The sequence below is a fragment of the Condylura cristata genome, unplaced genomic scaffold, assembly GCF_000260355.1.
Source record: "Condylura cristata isolate star-nosed mole 26May11 unplaced genomic scaffold, ConCri1.0 scaffold00030, whole genome shotgun sequence".
Taxonomy (NCBI): Eukaryota; Metazoa; Chordata; class Mammalia; order Eulipotyphla; family Talpidae; genus Condylura; species Condylura cristata.
The window spans coordinates 16,784,163-16,803,737 of NW_004567131.1; the positions used below are offsets into that span (position 1 = coordinate 16,784,163).

General features: G+C 44.4%; 1 protein-coding gene across 1 annotated transcript in view; it reads left to right on the forward strand.

The window, feature by feature from the left end:
• Window positions 1-4,707: 4,707 nt before the first annotated feature.
• Window positions 4,708-19,575, forward strand: part of ECHDC3 (enoyl CoA hydratase domain containing 3) — a 21,529-nt gene continuing 6,661 nt past the window's right edge. The window contains exons 1-4 of the mRNA XM_004691244.2: window positions 4,708-5,060; window positions 9,972-10,093; window positions 11,546-11,643; window positions 15,787-15,987. Of these exons, the coding sequence (XP_004691301.1) occupies window positions 4,891-5,060; window positions 9,972-10,093; window positions 11,546-11,643; window positions 15,787-15,987 (591 nt within the window). The 5' untranslated portion in view covers window positions 4,708-4,890. The remainder of the gene's footprint in view (window positions 5,061-9,971; window positions 10,094-11,545; window positions 11,644-15,786; window positions 15,988-19,575) is intronic.

A 19,575-nucleotide genomic window follows, 5' to 3' on the forward strand; every position in this document is an offset into this window, starting at 1 on the left:
TTGAACAATAATCCATAATAAATTGTGTCTTCACTTACACTGTGTATGTGCTGTGGCTAATGTACCATGTGGAAGATGCAAAGGTGACTAGGACATGAAGCTTGCCTCAAGATACCATGGTTTGGTAGAGATAGATAGAAAGAAATTTAAAAGAAAATGTAGAAAGTGACAAATGCTTTTAATGGCTACAAAGTGCTGTAGAAGGCCAGGAGGAAACAAAATTAATTCCAGTTGGAGGTAGATTTCACAGAAGATGTGGCATTTGACATGGGCCTTGAAGACTGGGTATGATTTAAGGCCAGTCATAGATTCATTCGCTTATGGATTATTTGATAGAATGGTAAAATGAAGCCGTGAAGGCAGAAAAGTACAGGGCCAGTGGAAAGAATAGCAAAGAGCCAGAATTACTGTAGCATGGATATTTGAAGGGTAATGTGAATTGAAATCAAGAAAACCTGCAATTCTCAGGGTGATGTGGTAGTTTCTGGAGAAGGTTTCTGAGCAGGAAAGAGATGCTCACTCATTCTTTGACTTATTCAACAGTCTCCTTGAAAATATATCAGTGTGTCCTTCTGTGCCAGGCACAGGTATCCCATACACAGTGGGAGAAAGCACCCGTAGGCCCTGCATAGGGAGGGTTCAGAGAGCTATGATAAAGAAACATTCATACAAATAAATACCTGCTTTTAAATGATGATAAGGGTGGCCAAAAATAAGAGGATTCTATAAGAGACTTCATTGTGATTGGGTGTCCGAGAAGTCCTCTTACAGGAAATGGCATTAGGACTGAGACCTAAAAATTGAATAAAGACACATTTATGAAAATAAGTAAATAAGGGCTCTCCCTGGTGAAGCACAGCACTAAGAGGCTAAAGCCACTTCCTCATGAGTTCGATTCCCGCCTGCCCTGGAGGAGATCCACAGGCGAGGCAGACCTCTCCTGGCCGGCCTGCTGCTCCCCTCAGCAGTGTGCTTTGTCCATCTGCCTGTTCTGCTCCCCACTCTGTCTCTGGTGAATCCTCTCACCATCCGCATCTCTGGTCTGTACCCCAGTTCCATATGAATAAATAAATAAATCTTTTTAAAAAAAAGAAAATAAATAAAATAAATGGAGGACTATATCAAGTCATTATATTAGACATTTTAAACTTCAACAATGTTATGTGTCAAAAAACCTAGTGATATATATGGTAACTGTTCATAGGACTTAGATTTTTAGAACTTTTAAGTTCTTGTACATGCCTTTAAAAAGTGAGGGCTAGCCTCCGGGTGGCGCAGCGGGTTAAAGCACTGCACTGAGAAGCTAAAGCCACTTCCGCATGAGTTAGATTCCAGCCTGCCCCAGAGGTAACCACATGGTGTGGCAGACCTCTCCTGACCCGCCCACTGCTCCCCTCATCAGTGTGCCTGTTCTGCCCCCCACTCTGTCTGTGGTGAATCCTCTTGCTGCCCCTGCACCTCTGGCCTGCATCTCAGGTCTGTATGCAAAAATAAATGAAATCTTAAAAAAAAGTGACTGAAAAAATAATACTGAGGCCTATTTCAACCCTCTTTTTGAGGCAGGATTATAATTATTGTGAGGAGGTGTGGGGGACAGGAATAAAGGGGTGCTCACCCCAGAGGTGACTCGCCATCATTATTTTTTTCAGAGATTGGTTTGCGATGTGGTTTCCTGCCCCTTCTTCATCAAGCGACCCTGAGCCATGATGAGCTCACTGTTCTGAGCTCACAGCTCTGCGGCCTCCTCTTGCATCAGTTAATGGACATTCAACTTTCCTCTCTCAAAAGATTCCTCTAATGATGCCTTGTCCTCCAAAAGGTCTCTATCAATGCCCATGTTAGGGTCTTTAAACTTTGCAAGTTCATTTGAAATGTATCTACAACTATGAAATAGTTGCTATGCAATATCTCTACATCACCCTTCCACAGCCCTTACCTAAGCTACCGAGTTTGTTGAATGTAAGGCATGCGATTAAACTCAAGAATTTGCATTAAGTGAGGATAAAAGGAAGTTGATTTCACCTAGGCACCCCACTGCTGCTTGGTTTCTAAATGAATTTTCATCCACTGGAAGCATGAATACTTGTGAAGAAATTTTAGGGTTGCAAAAGGCATTTGGATAATGGCTGATGGATTAACAATAAAATATAAAATAATAAAATCCAGACATTGAAAAGCATCTCTACATGAAACAACAAAAGTCTGAAACATTTCTGTTTTGTGGGTGCTTGGTACTCATATGTCTTTTTAATGAGGTGGGGGGGCATGGATGTAGGGAGACGATGAGGTGGAAAACTAAAATTGAAGTATCAGCCAGTTGCCAGAGAGATCTCCATCCAAACTAAGCTCCCCTCTTTCACATTGTACCTCTGAACCATGTCATTACAGGCCTGTCTTAGAAGGGCCTGAAATCAATAAAAAGAAAAAGTTCAAAACCACTCCATAAGAAGGAGAAAATATGCCCTTCAGTCTCCTTTCTCTGCACCCTGAGGAGTTCTAAATTTGCCTTCATTCCTACATCAAGCCTGAGACACCAGGCTCCCTCGAACTGTCTTTTATTCTGCATTATTTCTGTAACGTTCTGCCAAGCATCGGCGGGGCTTTAAAGGAAATGTGAAAAGGGAGCAGAGACACATCTGTACAGCAAAGGCATGTGGCACGGGGAAGGCACACATAAATCAAAGCCTGAGCAGAGCCTGCTAGCAACCTGGAAATCAAATTGTGTCAGGGAGAAGGCCCGTGCGGAAAAATAGATGAGAAGGGCACTGAACAAGAGAGAAGAAAGACAAGCAGCCTACCAAAATTAATGAGAGGCACGGGAAGTCTGGAGAATGAAAACATTTGCACTACTTAAGGATGGACCCACATTCCAGAGGTGATACAGACACCTGTTTGGAGAACTGGATGGCCATCCATTTCCAGTTTCCTCTGTGTTTCACCATTCTCCAACCAGGTGTGCCAGGTCTGAAAAGCATTCAGGGTTGCGGGTTGTGAGGAAGTCAGCATGAAAGGGATAGGAAAGCAGGTGAGGGCATTTAGACGAACAGAGAAACCTGAAACACAGACCCAAGTGTTTTCAATTTGTGTTGCCCAGCTCCTCCCAGAGGAAAGGGACCAGTCTTTAGTCAGAACACCAACTGGGACATGGAAAATTCTCTGAAGTCCTCAGGACCATCTACTACCTAGAGTCTCATGACTCCCCTGGGGTTCTACCAAGGAAAACCTGCCTTCCCACCATTCCCACTTCTCCCAGAGGCTGTAGCCCACCCTCTTCCCAAACCCCACCAAAGTTACCTTATTCTGCCTTTTCCTACGACTTGCCCTATCCTTGCCCTCAAATCTGGGGGATCTTAATGTGACATTAGGCTAGAACCTTGACCTGACTCATTGGTCCTCCCCCTACCTCAAATCTATTATGCCTATTTGGTATTCTTTCCAAACGCCAAGCACTGGGTTTTTTAACTCAAAAGTCAAGAATTGCCGCATTTGTCTCTGAATACTTCAAACTCCCACTTCCTTTGAGGCAATAAACCCATAATAACCCACATACTTGGATGGAACGAGGGACAAAGAAGGGGAGGCATGATTTCAATTAGTACTTCAACATGTGCTATACATAAGCGTTCTGTCCAATGATAAAGCTGACCATTAAAGAGGCCTCGTTGCAAGGAGCCCATTTGGGGCTGTTTTAGTCACTATGAAACTTCAGCGGCCCTATCTGAGGATACTGAACCTCAGTATCCTGTCCTGTGACACTATAACTGTCATCCTTGCAAAACTCAGTGTGAAAAGAGTGGGGGTTCTGGCATGGTTTTCTCCTAAGAGACGGAAAGATCTTAGAAAGAGCAGGACCGGCTCGTACCAGCGTCCTGACAATCTTCAGACTTGGATGAATTTAACCAACACAGGAAACCGTTAACTAGCAAATGACAACGAGGAGCTTCTCCTCAAACCTCAGCTACCAGCAGGAGGATGTGCCCTCACAAGCTGGCTATGGTCCTGCAAAGTACCGCCTTTCCCCGAAGGGTGCATTTGACAAATCCCTGAGATGAATGTGGATCCGCTGAGTGCGATACACCTCAGGTACTGACCTACCTGTGGGCACCCCAGACCTGGGCAGGTTTCCGGTGGGAGTGGTGAAGTAACAAAGCGACGCCCACAGCTCACACCACTCAAAGCCTGATGAGAATCATGTTCCTAATCTAGGCAAACCACTACGTCTTGGTGTTGGTGAAAAAGGAAACCCAGTGACCTCGCTAATGTCCTTAACAACTTTGGGCGTCCTTCACTTTAGGCCTCACCCCTCAGCCCTCGGAGGCGGGGCCTATGAGCGGGCGGCCCAGAGGGGGCGGTGTTCTGGAGGGAACGAGGCAGGCTCGTCAGAGGGGGAGGTACCCGGAAGGAAAGGGCGGGGCCTGAGCGCCAGAGGGGGCGGTGCTGGGGAAAGGGGCGGGCCGGGCGTCAGAGCGGCGGTGCTCCAGGACGGGAGCGCCAGAGGGGGCGGTACTCGGGGGAAGGGGCGGGGCCTGAGCGCCAGAGGGGGCGGTGCTGGGGAAAGGGGCGGGCCGGGCGTCAGAGCGGCGGTGCTCCGGGACGGGAGCGCCAGAGGGGGCGGTACTCGGGGGAAGGGGCGGGGCCTGAGCGTCCGAGGGGGCGGTGCTCCAAGGCAGGGCGGGGCGCCAGTGCCCCGGGGACAGCGAGCTGGGGCTGATCAGGCCCGGAAAGTCCGAGCTAGGCCTGGGCCTGAGTTGCGATCCGTTTTGCCCGTGTCCCCGACTGGTGGAAGCTCTGTCGCCGGGCTCGCACCAGCGCCCTTCGGAGCTCTCCGAGCCCCGCAGCCCTTGGAGCGTCGGGCACCGCGGCGTCTGATCCCTCCCAAACGTGTCTGCCATGGCAGCTGTCACAGGCTTGCGGGCCTGCGGGACAAAAGGGCCGGGCTGGCTCCGGCGCGGTCCGTGGGCTGCGCTCACCGCCGGTTTCTGCAGCCGGGGGCCCGCGGGGGCCGGGCAGCCGGAGTCTGGGTCGCGACCCACCAGCACGCGGCAGCGGGACGGCATCAGGTCAGCCGCGGGACACACCGGGTGCCCTGGCCCTTCCGATGAGGGGCTGTTCCCAGGTGGGGGTGGACAGCAGGGACCGGGAAAGAATGGGTCGAGGAGGTTGGGCCACCGTGCCCTGTCACACTCTCAGGGAGTCAAAATTAGGAGTCTTGACTAGTGGGCAGCTGTGTCTGCCACCTGGACCCCCCATTATATCTGTTTCTGCTAGATCTGCTCAGCAGAAAAGTTCGACGTTGGAGGAATCCAGTCACACAAGTTCATAGGTGTCCCTTGCCTAATAGTGCAGCGTTTAAGACAGGACACACACCAAAAGAACTTTAAGTAGGACTGCCTTGGATGGGGGGAGTGGGGCCAACTCCCTCTATCCCCTGCACTTTTTAAATCCTTAAGGCAATACACCCTATTATCTTTGGGCTCTTAGGCTCCCTTGGGCATCTTGACGTGGACACAGGGCTGCAGTGACCTATAAGAAAGCCCTTTAATGGAACATTTGCGTATTTCACAAACTTGGCCTGGCAGCAAGGCAAGGTTTGGCTTAGCTGCTGCTCCTTGGCCCTTACCCAGATATGCTGGCTGGGGGTGAGTGATTAACTAGGTTGAAGGACTCCGGGTACTGCTGAGCTCTGCCCTTTGGCTCAACTAGCCTAAAATCTTTAAAAACATATCTGCGCCCACACCAGGAACTTGACAACAAAAGAGAAAATATTGAAGGGACCCTAATCCCATCCCCTCCTCAAACTGACATTTGTCTGGCCCAGACCAGGGTGCAAAGGGAGGCCACCTTAGACTAGTCAAAGTATTTACAAAGGTAACAACTGAATATCTTTTCTTCTACTGTCACAAAACACCCACATAAAACCTGAAAGCCCATATTTGCCAATTTGAATTTATAATGTTCACGCTTCTAAGAGTTCCTACAGAGCTGTGCTCCAGCCTCTGACTTGAAGCTTTTTTCTCTTTCCACACTCTACTCACCCCTCCCTCCACTCCACCCTTTTCCTGCTGCTTTGCAGATCATGTTTCACTGATCTGCAGACACCCAGTTCCCCATTCCCATAATCTCAATACTCCTGCACTTCTGCTTTTGGCCATCCAGTGGGCCAGGGACACCCACTGCAGAACCAGAGAGTTCTAGGGTCTCTTGTAACTGCAGTGGGAATTGGAAGGTGTAATGACTTCAGGGTGAGCACATGTGATTATCCCAGTGAATTCCTTACTCACTCAGAAGGACGTGGCTGAAAAAAGCCAGAACAGGATTCTCTAAAGTGTAGTGGTCTTAACAGTCTCTTCTCAAGGGCAATTCTGCTTCTACAAACCTGGTTAGATCTGTTCAGAAGCCTGACTTCTGACATGGCATCCAAATGACAAAAGATCTGGCTGAGTTATACAGAGCAGAATATGAATCAGAAAGGGAAATGATTAGAACAACCTAGCATAAATCTAGGAATCCCTTAGTTGAAAAGTAGCCCCTTCCCCCCATTAACATAAAAGTAGTGCTATGTTAGGCAACATGTAGGTGGCCTTGAGCAACTCAGTCACTCTTTAGTGGCCTTTTCACAAGTTTCAGAGATAATACTGTCATATAATGGGTCAGCTGTGAATTGAGTACTATGGTAGCACTACATATTTATTATCCTTAATCCTTGCAATAGCCTGCAAGATAGATAATATTGTCCCCTGTTAGAAAAGAAACAAATTCAGAGAGGTGACAGCCTATTCCAGGCTGCACAGCCAGCAGGGAGGAAGGCCAGGGGTCACGGAAAGGGCCATCTGCCTCTGAAGTCATTTCCTCTCCACTGTGCCATCTCAGTATACTCACCACTTAGGTTTATAAGAAATGGCAAAAAAAACTACATGAAATGAAAATTCACAAGATTTGGTGGAACTGCCTGTAAAAAACAGAATTGCTAGTTTTGGTTATTAACTCAGTCAACAGATATTTGCTGAGCATCTCCTCAGAGTGTGAACATGGCAGTCTCTCCCCAATCTTCTGGTGCTTTATTGTGATGTGATCATCAGACAGCTCATTAGAGCATCTACAGGAACCATTTCTTGCCTCATAAATGGAAAGATTACACTTTTCCCACATGCCTTGGTGGTACCTCAGTCTTGGGGAGAGTCCCTCTTAAAAGCGATGGTGCTGAGGAAGTTCTAGGCGCAAAGCATCACATTTAGATCCAAGATAACCATTGGGAGAATTCATACTGGTGAAATTTTTGGACAGTATTGTGAGTCGCATTTGATGACCAGTTGAATAATCTCAGGAGGCTTTCCATTTCTGGGCTGGACAAGCAAACTAAAGAGAAGAGGAGAAGGCAAGTTGAGTCATGGGTGGGGTGGAGGTAGATACCTAAGGACCCCTCAGTGGAGAAGCCCAGGAGACTGTTGGATGAACCTGCAGAGCTGGAGCTCAGAAGAGACATGAATTACAGCAAAGATTGGGAATTGTGAGCTTCACAGTAGAAGCTGGTACCACAGCCGGGATGATGGTGCCTAGGAAGGGTATGAGAAACAGGAAGAACTCACAGCAGGGAACTCCAAGGATCCTCAGGATTTAAGGAATAGCAAATGACCGCCCATGGAAGACATTGAAAAGGATTCCCAGAGAGCTAAAGAAACAAAAAACCAGGAGAGAAGAAATATTTTTGTAGGAGTGTGATCAAAATGGCCTTTGATTGGATGTAGTGCTCGCATTTAAAAGATGCGCCATGCAGGAAGCAGGCCAAATGCCCAAAAGTAGATGACTGGATTAAAAAGATGTGGTACATATAAACAATGGAATATTACTCAGCAACCAAAAAAGAGAAACACATGTCTTTTGCAGCAACTTGGATGGAGCTGGAAAAGATGATGCTTAGTGAGATAAGCCAGAAAGAGAAAGAAAAATACCAGATGGTTTCACTCATAGGAAGAATATAATGGACCAGGCAAGAATAATGAACAACCATATACTAGAGACATTTTGTGGGGGTGGAGTGGGGAATGGGATCAAAAACGAGGGGGTGGGGAGGGAAGTACACGGGATTAGGGTGATGGGACACGGGTGACTTGGTGATGGGAAACCGCGGGGATTACAATTGAGATGGAAAAAAAATGTACAAAATGATGTAAAAATAAACTGTTATAAAAAATATATATATAAGAATTGAGACAATAGAGACACCTAAATCATTTAACATGGAAGAGGAAAGTAACAATGTGGCCCATCAGAATAAGAAGAGAAAAAAAAAAGAAGCTCCATGCAAACAGTTTAGTGGAATGGCAGGATCAAAAGCATGCTTACACCAGGTTTAAAAGTAAACCCAGGGCCTCCCTGGTGGTGCAGCAGGTTAAAGCACAGCACTAAAAAGCTAAAGCTACTTCAGCATGAGTTTGATCCCTGCCCCAGAGGTGACCTACATGGCGCGACAGACCCCTCCTGACCTGCTCCCCTCAGCAGTGTGCTTTGACGATCTGCCTGTTCTGCTCCCCACTCTGTCTCTGGTGAATCCTCTCACAGCTCCTGCACCTCTGGCCTGTACCCAGTTCTGTATGCACAAATAAATAAATCTTTAAAAAAAAAAAAGTGAACCCAGCAGTTTAGAGCACTCTGACATGCTTGCAACACACTGGCCAAAGGATTAATGGGCCACAGGCGAACAGACATTGCCACACAACAGGGGGTTGGGGGTGGTGGTGGCATCTTTTCACACAATTTTTCCTGAAGCCTTAGAATTTAATTTAAGCATGTGTCACCGAAGGGATGGCAGTGTTTTAGGTTTGCTCCAACAAGCACACTAATTACTCTATTACAAGGTTTATCAGCAGTTCTCTCACCACCCACCCCCCAAAATACAGGTTCTCAGTCTATCAGCATGTCAGCGACAAGTCATTTCTGTACTTTTGAGAGAACATGTTTATGAGAAACAAAACAATGAATATCACAGCCACCTGATGATAGCAACAAAATTGAAATGGTACTCCACAGAAAATGGGTATTCTTATTGCTCTGAAATAAATTCAGTCATCAAAGCTATTTTCCAGAATGCAGTGACACAGAAGGCTATTTATGGAGGATCCAAATTGACACATAGTGTTGGGCTATGAGATTCAAAAAGACTGGGAAAGACAAAACATGTAGGTGGAGACAAATATAAAATATATAACAACAATCCAGTGTTTGGCTTTTGCCTGTTCCTTGCTGTAACAGAAATAAAACATTTCTTTGTACAGGTAGTGCATTAACGATACAGCTTATTTTAATCAATATGTGGGAGACCTGAAAATAGCCAGCCGACTTGTTAGATGTGTCCAGAGAGTCCTCTTGCTGAAGAGTCTTGTCCCTTAGTCACACACATACAACTCTCAGAGAGCAAGGATTGTAGAATTACAAGTTGCCACCATAAAAACAAATGGGAAAGACTCGGATATTCGTGTTTGGTTGCTAAAACTGCACTGCCTCTTCTGTGGGCTAGGTGGTGGAAGATATGGGGGCATGTTTACACCTTGGCTCCTTTCTTGACCTTACTCGTATCTGAGGAACTCGAAGAATAAGTTGAAGGGAGCCACAGAGATGCTTCTGGCCCCAACGCTGACTTTGAAGCCTCACAGCCTCTGGCCTGGACTGCAGTGATCTGGGAACTGCTGTGACTTGCCCTTTTTGTGGAGATGGTAGTGCTGTTTCTGACAGCAAAGCTAGAGAAAAAGGGAAACACCGAAGGAAAGAGAAAACCTAGCTACAGTTCAGGTAGTCTCCTTGTTTTGACTTAGCTGTAATTCCAGAGTGTGGACAGAGCCTTTCAATTGTCCCTGAGTGCCCACAGTTCTCTTTTCTGGTGCTTTAAAGATAGCTTCCACATTAGGAAGGAATCTCAATGGCCCTCATTGTTTTGACTGGTGCATGACCCCGTAATTATGAAATGTTCATTGCAGGAACATAGTCTTGAGCAATCCAAAGAGGAGGAATGCACTGTCTCTTGCAATGCTGAAATCTCTCCAGAGTGACATTCTTCATGAAGCCGAAAGCAAAGATCTGAAAGTCATCATTATTTCAGGTATGCAATTTGCTTTTATTTTCAGTGGTAGTGCCCAGAAGAGGTTTCTCAAACTGCTTTAGTTAACTAAGGCACTCCCTCATTAATGGGAGAATTATATTTGAAGCTCCTTTACAAGAACATTAATTATGTAATGGGAGCCTTGGCCCTAATGCATTTAACTGGAAATTATAGCATAGATTATTGTTTAGTGAAAATACATCTTTTCCTTCTTGGATTCTAAACATGACCACTCTTAACAGTGCTGGGTTTCCCATCAATATCGAAGAACTGATTTCTATGGACCTTCTAAGATGGGTGCAATCAATCACTAGTCATTTTGCTGGACTTTCTCATTGGTTAGGAAAAGGCTGCTAGGACATTTGATTGGTTTGTCTTTACTTACCAAGTTTTCAATAATATCTGCAAACTTATTTGATGCCTGATACTATGCTAGATTTTGCTCATTTCTCTCCCTACTATGTTTCAGTTTTACTGAATTATATGATGATGATGCTGGTGTTATAAATAATGGTATTGTCAGCACCTTAGAGCCTCCACCAAAACACAAAACCAAAGATGTTCTAGAATAGGTAGGCTTCCTTTTCAGTGGGCAGAAGGGTGAACTAAATATCAGTGGGCTGAGGACGAAAGACGAAGGATCAGTGCTTTGTGAAGGCAGATACTTAGAATGCTACTTCCTTACCCATAGTTGAATATGCATTTCAACCTCTTTCTCAGAGGGGAAAAATGTAGCACTAACAGAGTTGAGCCGCCATGGAGAATGACCCAAATGCCATGAAGGCTGCTAGCTTCTTCTGAAAGACACAATTTCCTCACTTGTAAAAAGGGAATAATATTGCCTGTCAAAATAACCACAACAAAAGGAAGCTGAGGAAGTGGTATCCACTTGTCAGTGGAATTACATTTTGTTGTTGAAAATGACAACAATAACAACAAAACCACATCCTCAGATCCCTCATTTATAATATAAAGGGGCCTCTTCACTCTCTGACATTCCCTACTCTGAACCATAAGATGGCCTTTATCTGTAGACAAAATGACAGAGATACTGCTGAAGGCATGTGGATTTCAATAGACCTGTTTGATTTAACATGCACAGGCCAGACAAGTTCAAAATCAAAGGTGTGAGACCAGGGGGATAACTCCAGCAAAAGAATATTCACCTATACCTGAGTCTTCTTTGGAAATTGCATGTTTTCATCAGTTTCTACCATGAACCTTTTAGAGTACAGAGATCTCACCTGCACTGCCATTACAGAATGTAATCACTGTCATTCTTAAAGCGAACACAAATTAGTTTTATCAAAATTAGGCCATTAGCTTGCTCCAAGTGTCCACAGCATCAAACCAATTTTTTGCTAAAGTTCTTCAGGTGACAAGTTAGTGAACTTGCTGGCTCTGGCTATTTACATCTTTTTCTCTTCTTTTCTCAAATGGAAACATTTGCAGCTGAGGGGCCTGTATTTTCTTCTGGGCATGACTTAAAGGAACTGACCGAGGAGCAAGGGCCAGATTATCACACTCAAGTATTTCAAACCTGTGCGGAGGTAAGCCCAGATCACTGTCAACAACCTTACAAGCCTGAAATTGATAATTACAATTAAATATTGAATTTGGCTCCTAGTGTACAGTAAGGTACTATGTAAGAGACTCAACTAGCGCAAAAGTACTGAGAACTGAGGTCAATGGTGAATCCTTCATCTAAGCATTTTTCTGGTTTAGATATATAAGAAGTGACTGTAGTTTGCTATTACTTTATTGTAAGCCAAAGATAGTAAACTATACTCTGATGCTGAAAGTTACCATCTCCAGCATTATGGGAATAATGTTGAAGTATATATGTTTTTAATATAATAATAAATGGGAATGTACATCTTTAGAGTGGAAAGTGATTACAGAATGTAATCATTATAATTCTTCAAGCTAACTTGAATTATTTTTATCAAAATTAAACCATTAAAGTGTCCACAGCATCAAACCAATTCCCATCAACTGTTGATAGGAAAGGAAGAACATTTGTAAATACAGTAATAACAATGATTTTAAAAATTATTTTTAAACTGTCTTTTCATCATCCTTTAAAATCACCATCTCCAAGTGGAAACATTAATCTCTTTATACTCACTTCTTGCTTTCTGTTTCTTTAAACATGTAAAGGAGTTAAACTGCTAACAAATATAGAAGGAAAAGAACAAAATTTGGGGGATGGTATATGTCTATGTTAAATTTAAACTATGAATAATCAAGACTGAATATAGAATCCAACTCTAAGTAACACATTCACTTGATGAGTATTTATTGGCTACCTTATGCATGTAATGGTTGCAAGATATTGAAGGAAAGAGAGGAAAAAAGAGTTTTCTTCCAAAATGAATATGGAAATCTAATTGGAAAAGAAGACATATAAAGCAATTTTGTGGCCCTCCCTTATAGTGCAATGGGTGAAAGCACAGTACTCTGAAGCTATCCCAGCCACTGCAGCAAGAGTTCAATCCCCAGCCAGGGAGGTGACTCACATGGCGCAGCAGACCTCTCCTGACCCACCTGCTGCTCCCCTCAGCAGTGTATTTCAGTAGATGTTCTCGTTTTGCTCTCCACTCTGTCTCTGGTGAATCCTCTCACACTCCTCACCTCAGGACTGCACCCCAATTCTATATGCATAAATAAATAAGTCTTTTAAAAAATGTGTGACCCTCAGATTACTAAGCCTAAAGTTTCATCTATTTATTGGCTTATTTGCTCATTTATTTTATGATAGTTAAACAAATATTTAGCAAAAACCCACTGTGTAGACAGGAAGAGATGTGCAGCAAGAGGGGGAATGAGAAGGAACTAGGAGACCTTCCCGAATCATCTTGTTTTCTTTGCTCTTCCAGAAACCTATCAGGAAAGCAGGTGGTAGTCTTCTCATTTCATGGAGGGACAAAGACAAAAAATGATTGACTTGAGCCCTCGGGGAAAGGTGAAAACAAGCCAGAGCTAAGACATAGGTCCTTTGTTTCACATTAACGTTGATAGCATTCTGCTCTTGTGTTTGCCAAGACTGAATGTTTTAAAAGTTATTATTTTACTAATGCCCCAGCATATTTGTCCAAAATAGAAAATTATCAAAGAGAACCAGTAGAGCTCTTCATCCTCCCTGAAGGGCCTGCTTTTATCTCCTTGCCATGATAGTTTCATGAACTGAGATTTAAGTGTGTTTAGCAGAATACTACAAGAGCTGAGGCTTCTTCAGAGGACAAAGGTCAGATTTCCTGGAAGCTTCCTACCCATGGATGCCTCCAGCTCACCGAAAATGACACAGTGCCTAATCAGACCTGGCCCTGGTGTAGTAAAATAGGAGTGGATGTGTATTGATTTCTGTAATTTTTTCCCAAGAAAATCAGTTGTCCTCAATAAATATGAGCACATGAACATGGACAAGATTTCAATTTCAAGTGTAATCAACAGGCAGATTGGAACAGAATGAGCTAGATATTTCATTGTTCAGTTCATGCATGAGAAAATTTGATTTCAGAAAGGTAGAGATATCTAAATTGACTCAGTATCTAGAAAGTATAAGCAAATTCATTACAGACCACCAGCACCGCATGATAATTTTTTACCAAACAGGAATGGGCAGGTTGAGAGTGAGAAGAATCACTTGGTTAGAAAGAGCCAAGTGACCTTCTCTGAGCTCACTGGCAGACTTCCATGAGGAACCAATCCCTTGTGCCTCTGCTTTTATCCTGTTGAGGTTTGAAGATGGAAGTCCCAGACAGGAAGAGATTCATTTCTCTCTCCTTATACCCCACCAGGGAAATGACACTGGGCCCTCTTTTGGAGAGACCTCAGAACCTTCAGCTATGCTTTTCAGCAAGGCTAATGAACAGTTAAATTTATGTCACATTTTGGATTAGGCAGAACCCCCAAACACTCCTGAATTCAGGAAGGAAAAATATGAGGTATAATCAATTATTAGCCATCAAGGCATTGATTATTCTAGCTTGCTTGCTATCTAGGTTCTCTCTGTCTAGTCTGAATTGCTCTCTAACTTTAAAGTATTTTTTAAATTATATAAATAGTAGGTACTTATAGAAATTTGGAATTATAAAAATAAAAGAAAAATAAAGTACTAACAATAGACCATGATCAAAAGACAAAGCATTAAAGTTGGACCACTCAGAGGCTATTTTAATTAATAAAAAGTTCACTATGTAATCTTTTTCCATGTGAACCTATTTGTTTGAATAACCATACCAAGGAACTGCATTGTTCTGTACAATTATGTAATAAGATTCAGATCATTTCTTAGATACAGAAATCCTAGATCAAAGGTATATTTTTAATGTTATTGACATAGATGGTACTGTGTTATCTAGGTATTCCCTCCCCTGCCTCCAGGCTGTATGGAATCCGAGCCGTCATAGAAGGCAGACAGGGCACAAACTATTCCACACATATCACAGTCAACTGACTTTTTATAACTAACTTCAGCCCAGTAGGGTACTGACAACAATAAGACACAAAACAAAATCCTTTCTTTTTTTTGCAACAAAACTATAAAAATGTTTTACTTTCTTTTCATTGTGCTTTCTCATCTCTGCTATTGCTGTTCACTTAGAATGAGCTCTCTAACTGTTGTCATCCTTGCCAAAAGCATGTGGACCCCTGTTTGCACTCTTGCATGTGCTTTCTTCTGGAGAGAGGGTGAGGAGCATTTCTCAGGTTCTCCAAAGAAATCCCCTTCCCAACAGGTCAGGAACCCCTACTAGAGAATATGGTATTATGTCCATAAATGTATTATTGGTTATTTTATAATGAAACTGATAAATATCAAGTTTTCATGGATACAGAAGGTTAGTTCTTTTAGCAAAATCCCTAAGTCAGTGAGGTCATTTTTCCTTTGATTTGCTACCCTGGGAGAGGAGCCCAGATGTAGATTCTTCCCGCTTCCCTTGCTCCTGCTTTGGTTCAAAGAGCAACCATTTAGAAACAGGTTACCATAGCAACACAATCTGCTTAGAGTATCATGAAAAAATGCAGAAATAAACCAAGTATTGTGTGAACTGCCAAAATAAGTTAAAGTTCAAGAGGTGGGGGACATGAGCAAGTTTTGGCTCTCCTCCCCTCTCTGTGCCAATGACAAAATTTAGGAATTTTGCCTATTTTGATGACATCAGGGTGTTCCCCACCATTTTAATAGACTTGAGAGCGTGTTCATGATGGTAATTTGAGAAGTAATTACTAAGGAAATTGCATTCCAGTCCTTTTTCCACCTCAATTTTTTAAGGAAGCGCCAAATAGCAGTTTTATGCTTTTAACATCAGAACTCCAGGACTGGCTGCTCCCCAGGGGTCACTGTGAGCTCTGTTCTTGGGCAGCTTGGGAAGCAGCCAGAGATGGGACTTGGAGTCACACAGATGCTGGCTCTGACCCATAATTACGGGATGCCTAATGGCCTCAGCAAGTTACTTCCCCCCTCTGAGCCTTCCAGTCTTGCTTATAAAAGGGCTCCCTCCTGAGAGGGAGACCAAAGGCCATAGGCCACAAAGCAGACAGTCAGTGCAAGTTCGTTTTTGTGTGTTCTCTGGCCCTTTTTCCTTAGGATCTGGCCCATGTGAGTGGTGCTCTGAAGCAAAGTCACATAAAATAAGGGGTGTGCACGTTGCTCCCACTCTTGACTAAGGGAAGGGTGTTTGTGTCTTGAGGTCATGATGCAGATCCAGAGACATCCTGTCCCAGTGATCGCCATGGTGAATGGCCTTGCCACCGCTGCCGGGTGTCAGCTGGTTGCCAGCTGTGACATCGCTGTGGCGAGCGACAAGTCGTCTTTTGCCACTCCAGGTGTGAACATCGGGCTCTTCTGCTCCACTCCTGGGGTTGCCCTGGGGAGAGCAGTGCCCAGAAAGGTAAGCAACTCCGTCTCCTTTGCTTGTTATCCTTCTGTTCCCAGGAAGGTTTGTTCCAGAATGTGCTTGTTAAAAGCACCCTTGTATCAGGCCATTCTGACCAAAGCACAGCTGTCTGGATGAGCCCGCCTGTGCACTCTAATATCCCGTGTCAGGGAGGGAAGAGCCAGCTGCCTGCTCCCTGAAGCTCTCTCAGCCACCTTCAATTTACAAATCACCACATTTCACTCCTGCCTGGCCCTAGTCAAGTTTTTCGATTGTTTTTATTGTTGCTGTTGTTGTTGTTCTCATAAAGGCACACATTTAGTGACCTTATTTGAAATACAACTGAGACTCAACCTTGCTGCCCTGAATGGTTGCCCATGAGGTATAACGACACTGTGACATATCATGAGACAAGGTCACCAGGGTCATAGGCCTACTCTTTGTCCACAGTTCACCTTGCTCCAGAAAGGATTGAGAGCGCCTGATCACTGCGGGTGTCAGTTTTCCAGTGGCTGCATTTTAGGAATTGTCTGAATATCCTGTGCATGGTACACTGACTCTGCCCAGGAAGGAACCATATCACAAAAGTTGTTTTGTTGACATTACCACAGTGAAGTCCATTGTATCTCTGGCCTGTACTCCAGTTCTGTATGCACAAATAAATAAAAAAAAAAAAAAAAAAAAAAAAAATCACTTTTCAAACACCTCTTAAGTATAAGCCAGTGGTTCTTTGTTCTAGAAAAAATAGGTCTTCATTCTCAATTGGAATCTGTTTTGAAAGGGACTAGGGGAAATGTCATGTCCCATAGCAGGTAGGGAACCTCAATTGCTTGCTAGACGGTATTAACCATCTGAACATCAATGACGAAAATTAGCAGTTATTCCTATGCCCGAGGCACAAAAGGAGTGAGACCCAAGGGAAATCAAGCCACAGAACCCAGAAGTTTAGGGAAGCACTTCCTTCTTTCACGGTGTCTCCTCACTAATTTTTACAGAAATGTGTGTGAGGAGATTCTAACGACAGATTCCCATAAGTATGCACACTAATGAAAACTGCTAAAAATAGGTCCCCTGACAAAAGGGGGCCTGTCAAGTACAACTGCTGGAATGTCATCAGACTAAGGGTGTTCTGATCCTGCCAGGCTTCACATTTCCTTTCAATGTATACATGTTAGTTCAGCAAATACTTCTTAAATACCTACTTTGTGCTAGTACATTTAATTAAAAAAGCATTACAGACACATTGTCGAAGCTTGTTAATAAACTGTAATTGCACAAATTAAATCATGAGGCACTTTGATAGTAAAAGGATGTTGGTTAGCCTGCCTGCAGCTGTTCATCTTCTTCAACATCTGACATTCTAGAAGGTTCCACAGTAAGGTATTTTAAATCTTTAGATGGGACCTAGTGTCAGAATTAGCATTGTTCTTTCTTAAAACAAACTTTTAAAATCAAAGCTTAGATTGAATCTTAGAAACTTACAGATTATATTTGTCAAACTTTAATTAGTTTTTGAGAAGAAAAGGCATCATGACAGATTAATTTAACTAGTTTTTGAGAAGAAAAAGAATCATCATACCCTAAGTTCCAAGGAAACCCAATTCTCAAAACCACGTGCATTACTGTCCAGTTGGACAGATTAAGAGGCTGAGTATTGAGGCCCAAAGTAGTTCTTATCCCGCAGAGTCAGTTTGGCAAGGCCCAGGCCTGCTCAGAGGACAGGGCAGAGCCTCTATCTATCCCGTTGGGATAGATCCCTGATCTATGTTCCTGGAGTTCTCATCCCCAGGAGGCCTCCGTGGAGTCTAAGTGACCCAGGGCTCAGGGCCTGTCGCTGTTTCCACACGCCGATCATTAATGCTGGACTAGCGGAGCGTGTACCAGGAGCGACACTAGTGAGCAGAAACTGCAGCACCGATACAGGGAAGGAAAACTGGAGTCCATGAAAATCTAAACCTGAACTGAGCACACTCACCTGTCGTCATTGCTTGATTGCATCCATGCAAACAGGGCCACACAGAAGCCTACCGGCCCTGTGCGGTGGTGGGGACTCGCCCCTTACACTAGCGGAGAAGCCAGCCTGTGTAATCCGACCTGGACCACGACGCCGGGCCCTTCGCGTGTGTGGGTCTCCAGTGCCCTCTGCTGGTCACGATGAGACAGCGCAGCTGCGCAGGAGATAAGGCTGTTTTGCCCACTGGGAGCAGAAACCGTGGCGTGGAACCTCTGCGTTCAAGCCAGATTGAGCCTGGGCATGGATAATTTTCCACATTCGTGAAGTGTTTCTCCCCTCTGGTGTGATTTAAATAATGCATCTTCATTGCACCACAACAACCTGCCTGGTGCAGCTGCTCCTTTCCCCATGCCGAGCTGGCCTTGTTCACATGCAGAGCCGGTGCCGCCGTGGGCACTCGGTATCGCAGGAGAGCATGTGAAAGATCAGTGCCCCCTCCTCCCAGCCCAGTCACCGCACACGGGAGGAACACTTGCTTCCACCTCTTTACCCCGAGTAACTCCGTTTTTCTGTAGAACCTGATTTCCTAGTAGTCTAATTAGAACAGAAGACAACTTCCGAACTGGAAAGAGTCAAAGGCTTAGCATGCAGCCTGTTCTGCAGACCACCAGGGAGCCTGGGAGAAAGGCAGACCAGCTGCATGGGAATCTGCGCGTTAATAGTGATTTGTGTCGCCATCCAAGTTGAGAAATGAAGCCTTGGTGCCTTAGGGAACATGTTTCTCACACCCAACTTACAGGAAGGCCTGGGAGCATTTCAGTGATATGCCTGGTGTCTCCAGGCAGTTCAGTTAGTCCAAGGTCTCCCCTCCAAATCCTATACTTACACCTCATCTGCCAGTTGTCATCATGGGTGAGGGAATTAAGATGGGTGGTCTGCTTTAAGTAATCACTCCCTCTCAGGGGCTGTCATACCTAGGAACTAGCATTCAAGATTCATAGAAATTTACAGTTGGCATAGGAAGGTGAGTAACTGTCATTGCAAATTGCCAGCACTGCAGTACAACTTTGCACATGGTTTGTCAAACCTTCACCAAACTGCAGGGTGAAGGAGCTCTCATTCTATCCCAGAGGGGTTAGAAAAATCGTTTCCTTCATGTCTTGTGGTTAGTATGTAGACATCTAGGATTGGAACCTATCTTCCTTCTCCCAATCCCACTGCCTTACACTTAGGCCTTGACCTCAAGGCCTTCTGGCTTTTAATGCAGATACCCTGGGAAGCGGGATACTATGTCATCAGCTTCTTAGGGGACCAAAGTGCCACCCTAAGAAGCTGTGCAAGTTGATTAGGGAGTGATTAAGATGTATCAGCCTCTCGTTCATGTGCAGTAGAGGGGCACACAACATAGAAATGTACGTAGCAGATGAGGACTGTGCTGATTCACTATAAAGTAAACAGCCTTCTTTTTCTCCCCCTGAAGAATGCCACTCTATTTTGTCTGGACAACATCCCTATAAATCAATGTGGTGCTAAATAGTACTACCCATTTGGCAGATAAGGAAACTGAGTTCCAGACAGGTGGGTGACTAGGCCGGGATGGCAGGAAGATGAAGGCAGAGCTCAGTCTAGGCTGCCGGCCGGCCTCCCCC